Genomic DNA, 19,123 nt, shown 5'->3' on the forward strand with positions numbered 1-19,123 from the left:
GTCAAGGCTGATCTAGATGGACAACACATAACACTGCATTTCTAACTAGATGGGTGGCGAGTTGTTGTTTTTTTCCCTTTTCTTTTTAGATAGCAACCCCTTCCTTTTTTCACTGGCGTTTGGCATAAAGGAGGCAGGTATAAAGCCAAAGAAAGTACTTAACAGGCAAACATTTTCAAAGAAAGGATGTCTCAGACGACACAGACGGCTTCCTTTGTGAAGCATAGGGGGCTGTTTTATTTCCAATGTTCAACCTGTGGAGAGGTGCGGTCTCAATCTGAATGGAGGAGGGTAAAGCCCACAGTAGTGCCGCTTCGGCACCCTAAAGGACATGGTGTGAAGAGCTGCTTTCTCATGGATTATTCCCCCCACACAGCCAACACCCATTCCTGTGCTCGGGACGCAGTCCTCTGCAAACAGAAGCATCGTGAATTAGCTGCAGGATGCCGGGGAAGAAGGCCAAGGCTTCACGCGGAAGAGCGACCGTTCCACGCTGCTCTGTTAGGGGGCGCTGCTGGGGTGCCAAGCAGCAAACACTAGCAGCAGACTTCTAAAAAGTTAGCTAAGCCCTCCCCCCCCCCCCGAAGAAAGGAATAAAAATTTAAAAGCAGTGCCTTTCCAAGGAACCCAGGGAAGACAGCGAGGGCGAGAAGGCACTGCAATGTGTCAGAATGAACGAATTCACTGTCCAGAGAGAGAATTTGGATTTAAAAATTTTCCAGAGCCGTGTCGACCTTCTGAAAATGAACAAATCTCTTCTCCACAGAAAAGAACGGTGGTGGTGGTTGCTGCAAAAGAGACAGAGAAGGCCGTTACTCAGAGAAGGCCCAACAGTTCCACAGGCTTCCCTGCTCTGCCTCCCCCTCCCCACGGCCGACACAAGGTGAACCTATTTTACCACAGCTTCCGGATCACTCTTGCTCTACAACTGTAATAATTTCTTCATTGATAAAAAACTCAACGGTTTCTTCCTCCCAGTCATCGACATTGCTGTCCAGCTCATCGGTGTCCACTCCTAGAAAGGAAGAGCAGCTGTTAGACCTGGATGAATGAACGGGGGCTGGCCTCTCTCCTGAAAGTGACAAGGCACAGCTACCCTGCTATCTTGGGCAGATCAACTTGGCCTGCTCTAGGTCAATGTCTTCATTAAGACCTGGTTAACTCTTTCACTAGTGGATTCTCTCTCTCTCTCTCTCTCTCTCTCTCTCACACACACACACACACACACACACACACACACACCATTAATAAAAAGAAGCACACGTTTTCATGTGGAAATGGCTTAATTTTAGATTCTGAAAATGCAAAGGAACAATGCGATCCTAAAGGTACTTTCAGCCAAACGTCTACCCCGTAGTATTGAACGGAAGTTAGCAAGGTTGCACAGGACGATCTTATAGGACTAGCAACATTTTAAAAAGTGTCCCTCTTCCGTTTACCTCCTCGGAGCTCCAACCGCTCCTTTCTTTGTTCCATATATAGTTCTTGTGCCATCTTGCGGTACTTTTTGAACTCCTCCATCATTGTGCGCCTCCTATCTACAAGTTCCTATAGAAAATAAGAGAGACTGCTGTTAAAACTCTCCATCCCATTACTTCTAGAAGGCTCTCCAACAGTGATTAGATGGAGAAAAGGTGTACTTTCCACATCTGTGATCCCAACAGTAATTGTTTCACAAACATTTCAAAGAATTCCAAGGAGACTTCCCCAGACATCTGCAAAGAATCTCGGGTGCCGCAACTTAACCAACTGCAAACAGCAAAATATGTTACATCAAGAAGTGGACCAAAAGGACACCATCACAAGAAGCAAAAGCTACGCACAAACACTTCTCCCACAATATTAATACTGATGAAACGTCAATTTTTCTACAGGAAAAACAAGTTCATATTTACCAACCAACCTCCCTGACACTGCACAGCACCCTTTCTCTAAACTTCCTTTTTTGCAAATAATTAACACTGTTCCGCACAATCTTTCATTCAGGTTCCAGATGTGGTTTACCTTTGAAGCTTTGGATTGGCTTAAACGATCTTTCTGTTCAAATATTTTGGAATATCTCTTTAGATCTTTCTTGATTTGCTGTAAACAAACAAAAAGGAAGAGACAATGAATAACACTGGAAATTTATTTCTCTTAAAGTTAATGATCGGTGAATTTAGAACGCCACATGCTATAAAAGACACGGCACCTTTATCTGGTCCTGGGTGAGCAAAGTCGGTGGTCTGGGTCTCCACAGTAACTGACAGAAGCGGTCTTTGTTGTTCTTCTGCAGGAGGCGGCCCTGGAAGGTCCACAGCCAATAGGCGTTGTCCACCTAGAACAACAAATCAGTCACATTGTGTCATATACAGCAGATGTGGTTGAGGTCTCTGGCTGCGGAGCCAGAGGTGTTGGGAGTTCGAATTCCCCCACTTGTGCCTCCCTGACAAGTGGTGGGCTGGATGATTCAGAGGGTCCCTTCCAGCTCTGCAGTTCTAAGAGTCTTCTAAGAGAGTATCCTGAAAGTAGATGGGAAGACACAACAGGAAGCCCCAAAGCAGGACCAGTAGTAGAACCACACCACTGCAGCAGAGAGACTTAGGTGTAAAATAGCAAAGAGAAAAGAATAAGCAATAAAGGCACTAAATACAAAGTTCACACAAGCTTCAGGAATCACACCTGAATCTCTTAGGACTCCAGGTGGAGTAGGGGGAAAAAAACCCAACCCATAATACCTTATGACTCCACCAAGACACAGACGTCACCAAATAGCGGCCTGTTGGATCCCACTCGACATCTGAGGCTGTGTAATGCTCAGCAATGTTCATCATGGTGCAATCAGACGTATCCACAAATGCTAAGGCACCGTTCATGCTGCACGGAGGAAGGGGAGAAGTATATTTTACATAGTATGAACAGACAGCTGACAGCCTGCCTTTCAGAAGCATCCATAGCAACCTAATTAAGGTTTCTTTCATATCTGAGTGCCAAAGTTGGATCGTCACTCTGGGAAGCTGCATTGAAAAAAAAAAAATGGTGGTCTTCCATTCACTGGAGAGGGAATCTCCTCCACAAAACTATGCGAAGTAACAACCAGTTCACATCATAGACTAACTGTGTTCTTAAAGAACCAGAGCTTATTTTTGCCGCAGTAAAGAAACAAAGCTACTGGCTTGGTAATTTGTTTGAGGTTCAGCTACATGAGCTTCTTCAGATCACTTTCACAGAATCCTGAGATCTTTAAACTCATCATGCATGGACAATCCCTAGTAAAAGAACCTCACACTTCTTGGATCTATTTTCATTGCTTACAAGAAGCCTGAAGAATAAATAGGAGCACACAGAGGCAGAAATCTCTAATTATACAATGACGGAGCCCCCAAGGACCAAACAAAATCAGGATTCGGTTTTTGCAACGAATCTGTCCGCCTGGCCTTGTCAAGAGGAAGCACTCACCTCCGGAGACCAGCCAACACGACAAACTGGCCTTGAGGACTCCAGAATATCGTGTTTGCCTGCTGCTTGTCAAAGATTTCTGAGGAGAAATAAAAACAGAAGGCTAAGATTTCTTCTTTAAAGTTCACAACACAGATTAATTATAAAGCACACAAAATACAGCAATTCAAGTTATTGGCCCTCACACTGATGCTCCCTTTGAACTTTTAAAATTAGACAGAGATCTACTAAAATTGTTCATTCATACAATAAGCCTTAGTATCATCACCTAATTTAAAATTTAGCCCTTGTAAAGTCACAAGACTAACGGCTCTGTGCTGCAGGCTGGCTGAAATCATGTTTGTGCAAATTCACAGCATAAGGTTGATGATGTCATCAGACATAGCCAGTGGTGATTTTTTGTTGTTGTTGTTAATTAAAGACTTCCCCACTCCTATTTCACAGGTTCCTGATGTTTATGAAAGGGATTACTTAGGATTTGTAAGAGCGTCTGGATGGACAAGAACCTGTCTCCAGCCATTTCAATCTACCAGGTCACTCCATGGAAGATCTGAACATCACTATTTTAGAACAATCATTACAAATCAAGAATACAGAGGGAAACAGCTAAAATAAAATTTATACACATGATGGGACCCGCACAGAAATGGATTGAATATAAGCCTAGGTTTCTTAAGCCATTACCAAATGCAACACTTCTATTGTTACCCACTGCCATTATTATTTTCTTCGTTACTACCAAGCTCTTATTGCAAGGAAAGGTAAAAACTGTCTATATTCCCTACATTGACACGTGATTCCTTGGCTAACTTAATTATTTCTTTCCCCTCTTGAGGTTAATGCCATCTTCAACCTTCTCTTCTCTCTCCCCCCTCCTGCCCCCAATCTCTGCTTAGACCTGGTGTCTATTTTCTGTCTTCCTGAAGTATTATTTACACCAGGACTGTAAAACAAACACAGGCCCAGTCACTACATGTAACCAATAGACATTTAGAATGTGAAATTGGTATTTCATCTACATTTCATCCCATTTCATCCTGTTTCTTAATGCCTGATGAAGTGGACGTGACCACGAAAGCTTACATTCAACTATAATCATCTTGAAGGCACCACGTTTTCCTGTCTTTTGTTTCTTTGGATTTTGCCTGATATGTTGCACAGACTAAGACGGCTACCTTTTCCAACATTTCATGGATGGTTCCACGTAACCGCCTTTTAGATATTTTGCTCCTATAACATTTATGACCTTTATAGCCAAGAAAGGAAATGAATGTGCTCTGAAAGTACCATGGCCCCTATTGTGTTCTGCACCAGACAAAGTTTAGACACACTTTTTAAAAGAAGTACCAGGTACAGTGTGTGCTTGTTGGACTTCACTTACTAATGAGTTCTATCTTCCCGTTGTTCTTGACGTGGTAAAAGGAGCAGGATATTCGTGGCGATTCTCCATGCAACACAGCAAACTTGCTTCCGTTTGGCTCCCAAGCAAAGGCGATGATGCTTTCTGCAAGAACAGAGGATCTTATCAGAAAGCAGATGCTAGCTTAACACGCTAGACTAAGCTGAAAAATCAGAGACTCTAAACAGCTTTCTAACTCAGAGGACCACCACACTGGGCATCCAAAATCCTTGGGCACAGTCTGAAGACAAGATGCAGGAATTCAGATGAAGCTCCTCAGCAGGTTCTAAGAACAGACAGGGGCTGGATGGGGCAAGGGGGGGGGGGGGTGATCCAAATCATGCTTGCTCAACTTTCATCCTAAACAGACTACAAATGTACAAAATACCCAAAGAAATAAAGACCTCAAAAGCCTGAAAAGGGCACTTTACAAGATTTCCCCCTCATTGCATGCTATGCCACTTCTAATAATAAAGAACGATTGCTTTAATATAGCCCAGGAGAAGGCAACTGCATCACGTCCCTTATCTTGAAATGTTTCACTTCTGCTGCATCTAATGTTACATGACCACCATGGGGAGGGGAAATGAGGCCATATAGGCAGAAGCCCCACAATATCACACAATACAGGAAATGTACTCTTTACCTTTCATTTCTACCACATCCACTGGAACTTGCTTCTCTCTCATGCGGAAGATTTCAAAGTTGGTCACTACACCCTGGAGGGGGGGGAGGAAAAACATAGGCGTGTCATCTATCTAGGTAGGGACTTGAGATGGGCACTTTGTGCGTCTGACAGCTTTGTAAGAATCTCTCAGCGTGGCACCACAGCTGCCACACAGACCTTCTCCCACCCCTAGGCCAGCTGGACCACCTACCTGTTATTGCACATCGCCGGGGTCCTTTTGCTCTGGTGGCCCAGCTGGCCCTTCCCCATCTCCTCAGGTAGCTGACCACTGAATCCCTGTCCCACCTCCTCAATGCAGTGGTCAGCTGCTGGAGGAGGTGGGACAGGAACCCGAGCTCCTGCACTGATTGGCATGCTGCTGGAGCAGAAGGACCCTGGCAACGTGCAATGACAGGTAAATGGCCCAGATGGTCCCAGGGGCGGGGAAAAGGTCTCTGTAGGTACAGAAGGGTATCGCAGACCCCAAACCAGAAAAAGTTTCTGTGGGTATTCACAGTTTGAAAGCAGACATTCTCCCACAGTCAAGGGATTTGACGAGTTTGCTTCAGAGCCAGGTACCTGTGTGCCCTTGGGGGTCCGGTCCACTTTCACGCACAGATAATCCCCGTTCTTCTGCCAATGCAGCTTGCAGTCCACCACATTGAACAGGTTCCGCACTCGGATTTCCTGCCTGGAAGGCAGCTGCATCAAGGTCACTCTCGCTGGGATATCCTTGTCTTCGGGCACCCAAAAGGCAATGATGTTGCCCCCCGGGGACCAGGAGAAGTCTCTGGAGGATGAGAAGCAAAATCAAAGCCACAGCCATTTAAACCATTTTAAGGGATATTTTAAATTTAAAAGAAATACATTAGGAATCTACAGCAGGGTAACCTGTTTCTCAGATTATGGAAAAGGAGAGGGAGCCTGGTGTATCAATTGGAATTAAAAAATGGGGAAGAAGCTTAGTCTTTTAATATTTAGCTTTAATATTGTCTTTGAATGACGTAAGCCACCTTGGGTCTTTTTTAAGGAGAAAGGCAGAATTTTAAAAAATTAAATAAGTAATACTCACCTGATCCCTCCAATTTTCAAACTTTTCTTATCCAACAGACCCATGGACTACAAGAGAAGACAATATGAATGATTCTTTGCAAATCAACCCTTCCCAAAACACGCTTATGCCTTTAAAATTACTAGATCCAAAACTGAATCAATCTTGTCATAAAATATACAGGCCAGACTTCAGGCACCAACACGGCCTTCAAAAATTGTGTTGAAAAACCAAACAAACACTGTATTTTCCAGACACTATGCAAACAGGTCCTTCTCACATCTGTGGCAGCCGTGAGTGGAGTGTTCAACACTTTTCTTGCCCAATCTCTGCAGGCAGCTTTTAACCTTTCCCAATTAAAAATATGGGTAAAAACTATGGGGGGGGGGGGAAGCAAAAAAGAGATGAGCGGAGAAAAGTTTAATCATATCCATAATGCCAATTGCTGAAGCCTCCTTTCTCTTCCTCCTTCCAAGACTGCCACATATGTGCTTGCAAAACACAGTAAGTATTTAAAAACTGATTAGCTGGCAATCATTTTGCCTCTGTGCTACAAAGAATCTATTGCTTGACACTAAAACAGAGAATGGAAAAACACAGACTTACAGGTGTTTCATAGATGCTAAGTGTGTCTGATGTCATTCGAGCAAAAAATTTCCCATCGTGACTCCATCTGAACAAAAAGAATTTTGAGAAGTCACGTGTGTTCTTAGTGCCTCTAACCTCACAGTGCTTCAAGAAGCGCATTTTTAGCCAGCTGTCCAACTTACTTAAAAATGGGCCAGTGGGCTGAACTTTCACAGTGGAATCCTCGCTTCTTCTGTCCTGTTAGGATGTCCCAGATAATGATTGCTTGAGGGTCGTCCTGGGTGTCCATAAGTGGGCTGAAGGTTACTAGGTACCTTCACAAAGAGGGAAAGAGACCCACTATATCAATATAAAAGCTGTGTTTCCCTTCAAGTTTAGAACGTATCAAATCAAACATTTTATACAACCGAAAAGTATGGCTTCAAACTGCAATGCTTAATCCACAGTTATAAACTTGTAAGATAACAAACAATGGTTAGTATAGCTTGTCAAGAATCCAAGAGGGTTTTCACCAAACGGTGTGCTTTGTTGCTTTAAAAGATGCTGCCCACAAGCTTTTAAAAAGCATCCGACACTAGGATCTGCAGGTTTATCAATAGCCAGGAAAAGACACAGGCTCTCACCCAGGCATTGGCCTCAAAGGGTAGCAGAAAAACATCCCTAACAATCTGGGCATATAATCATAGCAGCAAATAAATACCGCCTGTCTTAATTCTCAAGCACTATGAATTTCCTTCGTTTCTAGGCTAAGAACAATCGAATGTGGCATCCGTGGCTCATGCCCATCTTCAAGAACCACACTTCCCTATCATTGGCCCTAAGCAGTAGATTTTGTACTTGCACACAGCTGGCCACTCCACTGAAAACAAGCGATTGGGTAAGAGATATTGATAATGGAACTAGACTGCGTGGCAAATGAAAGCAATGAAGCGGTCCCTGCATCTACTTGGGCAACACTGTCAACAGAACCAAACAGAGCCACATCCTGGGTTTGTATATCTGTTTAATTCCTAATGTGACCTATTAACTTCCAGAAATGGCCCACTCTATTCTACAGGAAGGGAAGAAAGCTACCAGTCTCCTTTGAGACAAGAAAAAAGGCACAGCTTGGACAGCAGAAGTGGGGATATTCAAAAGCAGCGTAAGAACCCTTCAGCTTTTCAGTCAGTGACCCCTTCAGCTGGCCATTCTTGCCCCTTCACAAGGACTTAAATAATAGATCTTAAAATCATTGAAATATTCAAGATACTGTTAAATTTTTGGTGGCTTGAACACATAAGATGATTTTGAAAAGAGACATATATTAATCAGTTCATCAATGCAATGACGTCTCTGCTATCACACAACAGCATTCTACAAGTGGCCTTATTAAAGCAAATATCATGGCTTGTTAAGGTCATTAACACTGTCTGTGCTTTCAACCATTCAGTGTCTGTGAACTCACAGTTTACAATTCTACCTCCCTCCCACCCACACAGACTGCATTTAGACAGGCAAACCTGAGGCTATATATTTGATAACATGGACATTGTAAAAACAAACAAATAAAAAAGCTTACACCAGTTTAATTTTTTTTTAAATTTAAGCTGCTATAGGACTTTTGTTACAATTTCCTTGATTACCTTTCACAAGGGGAGAAATCAATAAGTTGCACCCCTTGGTGGCTGAACCTCTGGATCTGTTTGAATTTTTCTCCGCCCCACAGAGCAATGCCCCTCTGATGGAATGTAGCCAAATAGGTACCCTTTGGAGACCAGCGCACATAGGTTTCTGTCCATCGCTGTGGGAGGAAAAACAAACAGCATGCATTGATCACAGCACATCTGAATACTGCCAAGGAAGATTCTAAAGTTTTTAAGTGGAAGGAAACCAACAAGGAAACTACTGACTTGTTGCTTATTAAAAATAATCTTCTATTTAATTAGTTGTAACACATTTTTCATCCCGTGAACTGAGTTGCTATACATTACAAAATGGGCACTTTATAAGCTATAATTTTATGAACTGTCTTTTCCAAAAACTTTCTTGAGTATCCGTTAAGTCAAAATTTCAACATTTATTACCAGCCAAAGATGACTGAGTACAAAGTAGAAATGTCTTTAATACGTAGTAATGCTTTTTTTACTCCACTCCTCATCAACCTTAGGAAGTTAAAGTCATTATTCTGATAGGCATACAAAGCCTAACTTAAAACAACGTCTTGATTTATTCAAAGATCACTTGTAACGCTTGCCATTCAGAAGATATGAATCTTCTTAACATGTAAGGGTGAAATACTTTCCTCAGTAGAACCATTTAATTGGTGCCACTGATGACTTCACTCTGAAGAACTACTATGTCCCCTGCACCCTACATCTACCGAGTACTCAGTCTTGTTACCTACTGAGTTCCAATTTTTACTTACAAACCAAAAACTAAAATTATCATACAGAAAACTTCCAGAGATACTCACAGCTCTTTCCTCAATTACGACAGGATCCTTAACATCATTCCAGTAAATAGAAGTCCTATCTCCAGATTCAAAGATCACACTGTATTGATCTCTACAATCTGCATCTTCCAGCCAATAGCGTAGATTCCCCTGGATAAAGACAAAAATGTGAAGGTCTGAAGAAAATTACAAAGATTTAGCTACAAAAGCAAAATAGCAATCTTTTTTCTTTCCTTCACATCATCCGTACCTTGGAATGTAGCAACAACAACAAAAAATTGTTAAGAGCCCACTTTACTATGCCACACAGTAAATGTCTAAAATCTGGGGAACACCGCAAAGGCTTACCTGAATGCAGACAAAACCAAATGAATTTTTTGAGCATCCAAAAACTCCAAGGCACAGCACCTGATGCTAAGATTCACCCTAGTTGGGCGTGTTTGTTGGCAGACATCAAGTTCTAGACACTCATCGTTAAAACTGGTGTATTATATTATCTGCATTCTGTATGACGGCTTGTAAACAACTGCTGTTGTAACAGGATCCGCTCCCTATGTCCTCTTTATCTTTCTGCCAAAATACTCAAGTCTCTTTGTACACTCCCAGGACCCCCCCCCCGCCCCATTCCACCTACCATTCGTATCATCCCTAGTGACCCTACAGAAATGCTTTCCAGGTTACTCTATTAAGCCTTTGTATGGTGCTATGGAAGGAATCTGGGGGCAAGCTTTGTTCTTGTCCGTCTCCCAACTTCACATTGCTTCTCTGGGTGAACACAGATCAGGCTTGCAAGCACCATCTCTGTATACTTTTGAAAACTTACCAGGTCTTTAAAAGGCTGCTTCTCTGGAATTTCCCACTCATCACTGATCGTCATGTACCTGAAACAAGGATTAAGACAGGTATACGCTCTGCATTCACAACACTCAGACATCTATTTCCAGGGAAGAACGGAACCACAATTATACTCACTTGTCGAAGTCTGTGAACAAGTTGACCCTGAAAGTGTGCTGTTTGTCCAGCTTGTAGGCGTCTGCATTTTTAACAGCATCCAAAGCATGAGTTGGAGACATGTATTCCAAGAATATATACCTGCAGTAAAATATCATAAAATCTGAAAAGTTACTGCTGACTTTCGGGGTCATACTGATGGAGAGACACGGTATCATCATCATCTCAGAATGGCAGAGCTGGAAGGCACCCTATGGATTGTTGAGTCCAGCCTGTCAAGGAGGCCCAGTGGGGAACTGAACTTAGCCAGAAACCCAAAACACTGAACTAAGAAATGAAAGATCAAACTCTCCAGTTTCAGCAAAATCTCAGCGACACAAGCTGGATGTGGATCTGATGCAATCTAATACTATTCAACCCCCTGCTCCAAGTCAACTTTCAGCCTTATTTGTACAACACAGCAAAGGTGCAATGAGCAAAACCTGCACTGTTAACAATGGGGCCAATGCAAAAGCCCCTCCCTCCCAGATGAGCAACATCATTTCAAAGGCAGGGACAATGTCTATTTTCCTCTAACCTGCTTCGCATTTGAGAACAATGGCAACAATTAAGACTCCACATGATAGCCACAGCAGCGTAATGTATGTCATCTGGGCAAGATAACTAGATACTGGTGCGTGAGTGATGAACAGAGTAAAAGCTAGATGGGAGGTTACTTTGAGAATATCACAGTGAAGGGTAGACATTTAAAAGGGAATTTGGGACATTACAGATGAAGAGTAAGAAATTTTACAGATGTTGGTCTCATGACCTGGAAGGACAGTATTACACCTGCTGGCAATTCAGTCAGCCTGGCCTATGGGTTGGTCAAGTGATGGTGGGGAAGGGGATAATGCTGGGAATCAGTTTCCTACCCCATTAGGCTCTCTAAAGGGACCCTCCCTAAAAATAACAACTTTCAGGAACCACTATGGCAGGAAGGGGTGGGCAAGAGGAAATGAAGTGAGAAACGAAGATCAATAACTTGAAAAATCTAGAGATCTGCAGATTTGTGTGTCTGCAGGGGGAGGTACCGCTCCAAAATCTTGCCTGGTGAATTCATGGAGAATTCTGGGAGTAGCAGTCAAAAAACATGAAAAAACAAATTTATTCTACCAAGTGACTCGCACTGCCCCCCCTTCCAGCACAACTGTAAAGATTATTACCTGCCTGCATGCAATGAACAGTAAATGCAGACTTTTTAAAGAACTGGTGAAGTGCTGTAATTTATACTACCAATGTTCTTTGACATTTCACCAGCTATGGTCACAATCCTGAGTGGGAAACCGTAGCTTGTTGGTCCATGGAGACCTTCACGTTTTGGGTTGCTGCATTTGCCAGGATGTGAGCTCTGGTGAGTATGACACACACATTCTCCCATTCTCAATGCTACAGAGGTGCGTAAGAAAATATTGTGTAGCAATTTCTACTCCCTCTGCAGTTCTATGACAGTTTTCTTGGAATGCTTTACTTTTTAGTGTTCTACAGGAAGGGCTGGCATAGGGCTTCCTTGGCCATTGTTAGGTGGCAGCTGATACACTTCCAGTGCTTAAGTTCAAATTTCCAAGAGGGAAGGCTAGCGGGTGGGTTGTCTGGACTACTTGAGTTTCTTTGTGTCTCTATGTATTTTCTTGTAAACCCTAGTAATCTCAAACTTGAGCATGACTAGCTAGAATTGCTTTAAAATGCAGCCTCGTGATCACATACTTACCCTTTAGTCTGTCCATCAGCTTCTGGGTAAAATTCATTGGTAATTTTCCCAAACTTTGAGAAAATCTTATGAATAACATTTTTCAGTTTCTCGAGACGATCTGGCCCAACCTGGGGAACATTATCCACCACAATCACTGAATCAATTCCATCAGCCTCATGTGGACGTTCTTCCAGAATATCCCCAAGTAATTCTGGAGGGGGAAGGAGAGAGGAAAGAGTGAAGCAGCCAAGCTCACAACTTTACTCTGCACACAAATACAAATGTCTCAATAATTCATTCTCTTTGTAGTCCAAATACTGCTGGACTACAACTCCCACAAACCACTGCCAATGGCCCATCAAAGCAGATGGGAGCTGTAGTCACAAATCGTTGAAAGCTATATATTTCCCACCCTTACTCTGTATCACATGCTTTGTGTACTGTAGCATTGTTACAATTAGCAAGAAAGCCACATCCAAGCTCTTTAATCATAGTAGCTGAACAATAGTAGCTGAACAAGTTTCTCTGGCTTCCAAAGAGTCATTGAGTTTTAATCATGCAACAAATCAAGACAACTTAATGGATCTTTCCTTTAGTTTTCTAAACTCATCTTTCTCTTCCTCAATATTGAGAATGGCTGAGAACATTTGTCACACCACAGCTCTTTTCAATATTATTTATAATACTTATAATCAATTTGATATTCCAAGGTCACCAACAATTCACATTCAATGGCAATCTATAAATCCAAACATCAAATTACTTACAATTTACTAGAAACAAAATACAAGTTCCAGCACTCCCTCTGAGGCACCCCAATGAATAAAACACACCTCATGTTCCACCACAATCCTAAACCAGTGAAATTAAATGTACACTGTTTTACTCAAGACATCCTCTCACCATATTACACCCTGCTTTCATCTGCACCAAGGGAGCATCCAGGGTGCACCTAGAAACTCAAACTTTGGACCACATTTAAATAGGCCAGTGTACTGACTTTGAAGAGGGACGTGGTGGCGCTGTGGGCTAAACCGCAGAAGCCTGTGCTGCAGGGTCAGAAGACCAAGCAGTCGTAAGATCGAATCCACGCGACGGAGTGAGCTCCCGCTTGTCCCAGCTCCCGCCAACCTAGCGGTTTGAAAGCATGCAAATGCAAGCAGATCAATAGGGACCACTTCGGTGGGAAGGTAACAGCGTTCCCTGTCTAAGTCGCACTGGCCATGTGACCACGGAAGATTGTCTTCGGACAAAACGCTGGCTCTATGGCTTGGAAATGGGGATGAGCACCGCCCCCTAGAGTCGAACACGACTGGACAAAAATTGTCAAGGGGAACCTTTACCTTACTGACTTTGAATCTCTGTCTGTGAGTTATTTCAGAAAATAGTGACTGGAATCAGCAAAACTATGATTTAGATACTGTTCTAAGCTTCTCGTACAGCATTAAAATGCTGTGATTTATTAAAAGCACCTATATGAAAGCCATTCAATAGAGCAGTGGTTCTTAACCTTTGTTACTCGGATGCTTTTGAACTGCAACTCCCAGAAACCCCAGCCAGCACAGTTGGTGGTGAAGGCTTCTGGGAGTTGCAGTCCAAAACTCCTGAGTAACCAAAGGTTAAGAACCAGTGCAATAGAGCTATGATATGCACACATGATATAGCCATTCATGCTAATCTCTAAACCAACATATGTCTGCATATGTGTTTTATGGTAACACCTTTGTAAAAGGTGTGTTTCTTGCCAAAAGGCTTACAGAAAGATGGAGATCTCCTTCTGGCTTAAACTATGTGAACGGATCCTAGAGACCTTAGTTTGCTATTCTGGTCAAGTTAACCCATCATACAAAAGTAGAAACATTTCAGTTGTGCCAGACAGTTGGCTTTCTTTTGGCCTTAGGACAACCCACAGTAGTCCAACAATGCCTCATATTGAGTCCAAGGATAACTGGAGCCAAGTCTCAAAACACGGAGGGCCTCTGTGATCTTCACTTTCAGGCCTCTAAAAATGGTACTGAGTATCACTCTGTTGTGCACTTACAGCACCGTAATTTTACACTAATGGACCTCTCTTTGCATCCTTTGGATACCCTTTTCAGCCACTCCCACTCCACAGCATGGGAGACCGACTAGAAAAGCAGACATAAAACTGAATAGTTTATCCCACTCAGCACCCAATATTTTGGCTTAATAACCAGGATCCCTTATCAATGCAAGCTTACTGCTGTAACTTTACACACAATGACATTTCCTAGAGGCCCTGCTTCTGGGCAAGGGTAAGATCATGGTGTAAGTTTAAGGTTATTAGTGCTATGAACAGAGGTATAATACAGAGGCCACACCAGCCCATCTGGACAACCTCCTCTTTGAAGCCTTTGCTTCGGCTGCCATGTATTCTATGTTCCCACAAAAAAATGTTCAAAAGAGTGTTCTAGGGAGCCTAAAGGCCCTGTGTCTCCAAAGGAAGGGGCTGACATTGAAAAGAAAAAAAAAAGATATGGCCTCTTTAACCAGAGGGGCTCTTTGGGGGGGGGGAGTTGAATGGAGCCTCTCTGTTCAGGAGCAATCCACCTGAAGATAGACAGACACACAGAGACCCAGCCTGAGAAGGACTGAAGGAGCCTCCCAGAAACCTTCTCGTCCCCCTCCAGATACAGGCCCTGGGCGCAAGGCCCATCAGCCTCCCCACCCAGGGGCCGTCCAGGGCGAGGGGCTGATGGGCCCTGGAGTCCTGCCCCACTCCACCCCCACCCGGCGCGTGTGTGAGGAGGGGGAGAGGAAAAGGGGGGGCCAAAAGGGGCGCTTCTTCGGCCTGTCCCGGCCCCCTCCCTTGCCCACCACCGACCTTCCTCATCGATGTCGTCCTCGAAGCCCTCCGGGTCGCTGAAGGAGAGCTCTTCCTCTTCCTCCTTCTCCTCTTCCTCCTCCTTCCCCTCTCCTTCTTCTCCTTCCTCCCCCCTCCGAGGCTCCTCGGACGACGACGGCGGGGCCTCCTTGTCCTCCTCCTCCTCCTTCTCTTCTTCGGGGGTCTCTTTCTCCTTCCCTTCTTCTCCTTCTCCTTCCTCCCCGTCAGACTTTTCCCGCTCGCCCTCCGGCTTCTCCTCCTCAGGCCTTTCCCGGGAAGCCGCCTCTTCTTCCTCCTCCTTCTTCACCACCACCTCCTCTTCTTCCTCCGGCGCCCCTTCTTCTTCTTCCTCCTCCTCCTCCTTCTCGGGGCTGAGAGGCGGCTCTAGGCCGGAGAGGGGCTCGGGCTCCTCCTTCGCCTCCGACTCGGGCGCCTTCCCTTCCTCGGCGGCATCGGCGAGCGAGGGCTCCTGAGGCGGCGGCGGCGGCTGCGAAGGCGGCGAGGCGGGCGGCTGGTCCGGAGGAGCGGGGGAGGCGGCGGCGGCGACGGCGGGCGGCCCTTCTCGGGGCTCCTCTCCTCCTCCTTCTCCTCCTCGGCCTTCCTTCTCCTCCTTCTCTCCGTCCTTCTTCTCCTCCTCGTCGTCCTCCTCGGGGTCCTTCCCGGCCCGCTGAGGGGGCTCCGGCTCGGCCTTCTCCCCCTCAGGCTCCTCCTTCGGGGAAGGCCCGTCCAACGGCGGCAACGGCTCCCCCTCAGACTCGCCTCCTCCTCCGCCGCCGCCTCCGGACTTCTCGGCTTCGGCGGCGGCGGGGACGGTGGTCGGGGCGGCGGCGGGCGCCAGGCTCTCCTCCTCGGTTTCCTGCATGGGAGCCAGCCCGGCCGGCCGGCCGCCGAGGGCGGGCTGCGCGGCCTTCCCGCTCGCCTCACACGCGGAGACAGAGAAAGAGAGAACCGGAGGGTCGTTTGGAAGTGTGGGGGGGGGGAAATATTTTTTGGGGCGGGGGTCGCTCACCCGCTCACGGCCCCGGACTCACGCACGCGCGCTCACGCCCTGCTCCGGGAAGCCTCCCTCCGGCCTGCCGGGCCATGTGCGAAAGAGCGAGAGCCTCGCGAGACCGGGCGGAACCAACGTGCCGTTCCGCTCCCTCAGAGAAAGGGGGGGGAAAGAACCTAGGGAGGTCCGCCCCCTCACATGATCCTCCCGCATAGAGACACGGAAAGGATTTATATCCCGGAGATACACATTTTTAAAGAGCTTTTCTCTCCCTGGGGCGCTTGCTACGATGACTCAGTGTTTTTGTTCAAATTGCGTCTCCTCCCCCTCCCCGTACTGGATCTCTCGCTGTGGTTCAGCCCAACATGGCGGCCTTGGGCCGGACTTAAGAGACCTCCCTTCGGTGGGGGGAGAGGCTCTGGGAGGGATTTTTCCTTTGTTGGCGGGACTAACGTTCGGGATAATACGTTTCCTGATGGTTGGTTTTCATTTTTGGTCCGCTTTAAGGCTAAAACAGGGAGGTGACCGTGAGCGGAAGCGTGATGACGGCCCGAGGGCGGGATTATTGGCGCCCCCTTCAAAGGGGCGAAAAAATGGAATCGTCTGGTAATTCGACGTGCTGAGAGCGTGGGTTGTACCAACTGTATCGAACGGGGGGGGAGCGCTGAGGAATGTCGCACGGATATAGGCGGAAGAGAAGGAAGACAGAAAACCGAGATGTGCCATTAGGTTTTTAAAATAAAGTTAAACTGAAGGGGTTCACTTCGTTGTTTTTTAAAGTCATTTTGTTTATTTCACGATTATCAAGTGGTATGGCCCGATGAACCCGGCCACATCAGCTTTAGGCTGGTCACGTGGTTTGGTAGCTGTGTAACGAGTACCTTTGGGCACTGAAAGGAAAGTGGATGCTTGAGCAAGGAGCTAGTCCCTATTATATTAGCAGATTTAAACTGTTCGCAACTATACGCTTAACTAAGTCTCAAAAGATTCCCTGAAGCTTGCTTCTGAACAAACATACGCCAGATTGTATTTTCATCCTATTTATTGATCCAATTATTTATCCATAATTCCATTTACAATGTCCATGAAAGCTCACATTGAAATATAAAAATTAGTTTTTAAAGTGCCACCACGTTTTTGGCTTTTTATTTTTTTTAAATAATTCTTTTGTTTTTATTATATTTATTTTGGTTTTTGCGTATAATTCCCTTTGCCTCCCTCGATCTGGGATAGAAGTAACTTGATGGGGGAAAGTTTTATTGTGCAACCGGGAATATGGCCACTTAGAAGGAACTCACCTTAAATTTCAGGTGGCCTTTCAGGCTGCCATTGTAGCTGCTTAAATCGTGATGGCGACTTCCCTGTTTTGGATTTTGTGGTAGAAATGCATTTATATGGAATATTTTTATTTCTGCGATGTGGAATCATATACTTAAGAAAGCTTCTTAATGATAATTTTTAGCAGCGGCACAGCAGTTTCATTTGGCCAGGCATTTCTGCATGTTTTCAAGCTGATTTTTTGACTCTCGGTAGAAGGGATGGCCGGGATCACCTAGTCCAACCCTCTGTCCATTCAGGAAATTCACAGCTAAAGCATCTCTGACTGATGGTCTTCTGTATTCTGTCTGAACTGCCTTCACTGAAGGATAGTCTACCATTTTCTGAGGTGGTCCATTCCACTGCTAAGCCTTTCTGTCAAAAAGTTCTTCCTGATGTTTGGTCAAAATCTCTTGTATTTTAACTTTAACTTGCTGGTTGGCTTTACCCTTTCAAGCTTGCAGCCTTTCAAATATTTGAAAAAGGCAAAGCAAATTCCACTTTATATGGAAATATGGCTTGATTGTGCATTGTTGCGATAGAGATACATGTGTTTCCAAAGTTTTGGTACAAGTAATATAATAAGTAGGTATAACAAGTCACATTTGATAGTTACTTCCAAAAACTAATTTTAAAGAATGTTTTCAGGCATTCTGAAGAGGGATTTTACAGGAAGTTTTCAGGTTTTATGCCATTCTTTTATCGGTGCTAAGTGGCAAGGTATTTTTTGACGTCTGTTCTTTTTGGAATTATTTCCAGGGTGCTATAACAGAAGTAGCCACTAGACACAACCAGAGACCATTTGCTTGTTCAAGTCTGCCAGCAAAGCAGATGTGTTGATCAAATGTAATGCAAAAACTTACTTGAATGATCGGAGCTATGCTGAGACATAGTGAGCAGTGAGTCAGTGGGTTCCTTTTTAAAAAATAAAACTGCTCAGACAAAATTCCAAATGCACAGGTACTTAATATTGTAATGTTGTTATGTGTCAACAAGTAACTTCCAATTTATGGCAATCCTCATGAGTTTTTTGAGCTGTGTGAGAAATTAAAAGTATGGGTATACCATAGCTAAGTGGTGATTTCAACCCAGCTCTTCTGAGCCCTAGTTATGAACTCTGTTTCCTACATTATCCCAGTGCTTTCTTATTATACCTTACTGGGGAGAAAATTTTGCAAGAATTTGCAACCTTTTCAGTTCTCCAGTTGCCCGCCTGACAAAAATGTTTCAGCAATGCCTCTGTGTCTTTTAGGATAAAAGCCCCAAAATGTTGGCCTGATGTTGAAGCCATGAGATCTGCATCGAGACTGATTGAAGATCTGAACTCAGAACATCAGTCCTGCACTGCTACTGTAACCATTATACTATACTTTGCCACAGTGTTTTAATTTAAGCTGATTTTTTTATTGAGAGCACAAACATCGCACAAAGTGATAAAAAAATTTTTGCACCGTTGTGAGCAAAATATTCATCCATTTAAATTTGCATTTTGTATTTGTTCTGCACATCTATGTATAAATATTTTGGGCCAGGGCTGAATTAAAAAAAAATCGAAACAGTGTATGGCAAATATTAGTTTTAAAGGTCGCCAGCAAATGTGATACAGTAATCTGTTGGGAGCCAAACCAAACCAATATTAAAATGCATAAGTGTCAGCGTAAATATGAATGTAGTTGAAACACTTCAGAACAGAAATACCAAACATGTTCTCTA

At 44.4% G+C, this 19,123-nt stretch overlaps 1 protein-coding gene and 1 long non-coding RNA gene across 2 annotated transcripts; one reads left to right on the plus strand and one right to left on the minus strand.

Annotated features, from left to right (window-relative positions):
- Positions 1 to 209: 209 nt before the first annotated feature.
- On the minus strand, positions 210 to 15,970 carry EIF3B (eukaryotic translation initiation factor 3 subunit B). The gene is made up of 19 exons (XM_020804281.3): positions 15,103 to 15,970; positions 12,276 to 12,468; positions 10,547 to 10,666; positions 10,398 to 10,455; positions 9,596 to 9,724; positions 8,766 to 8,923; positions 7,326 to 7,457; positions 7,162 to 7,228; positions 6,577 to 6,623; positions 6,084 to 6,294; positions 5,484 to 5,556; positions 4,820 to 4,942; positions 3,439 to 3,517; positions 2,718 to 2,856; positions 2,192 to 2,317; positions 2,005 to 2,082; positions 1,440 to 1,548; positions 899 to 1,015; positions 210 to 788 (listed from the first exon to the last, which is right to left on the minus strand). Exons 1-18 carry the CDS (start codon positions 15,962 to 15,964, stop codon positions 912 to 914), a joined length of 2,808 nt encoding a protein of 935 aa, XP_020659940.3. The 5' UTR covers positions 15,965 to 15,970; the 3' UTR covers positions 210 to 788; positions 899 to 911.
- Positions 15,971 to 16,431: 461 nt separating this feature from the next.
- On the plus strand, positions 16,432 to 18,789 carry LOC140702598 (uncharacterized). Its single transcript, XR_013539089.1, has 2 exons — positions 16,432 to 16,699; positions 18,663 to 18,789. It is a non-coding gene; the product is annotated as an uncharacterized LOC140702598 (long non-coding RNA).
- Positions 18,790 to 19,123: the final 334 nt, after the last annotated feature.

The sequence above is a fragment of the Pogona vitticeps genome, chromosome 13 (assembly GCF_051106095.1).
Source record: "Pogona vitticeps strain Pit_001003342236 chromosome 13, PviZW2.1, whole genome shotgun sequence".
Lineage (NCBI taxonomy): Eukaryota > Metazoa > Chordata > Lepidosauria > Squamata > Agamidae > Pogona > Pogona vitticeps.

Bases quoted from the DNA above. Each gene is read 5' to 3' on its own strand.
- EIF3B (XM_020804281.3), bottom strand. From the start codon at position 15,964: ATGCAGGAAACCGAGGAGGAGAGCCTGGCGCCCGCCGCCGCCCCGACC. The intron at 2,857-3,438 runs GTGAGTGCTTCC...TCCTCCGTGCAG, and splicing joins GTGTTGGCTGGTCTCCGGAG to CATGAACGGTGCCTTAGCAT. The intron at 1,016-1,439 runs GTAAACGGAAGA...CTTCCTTTCTAG, and splicing joins GCGGTTGGAGCTCCGAGGAG to GAGTGGACACCGATGAGCTG.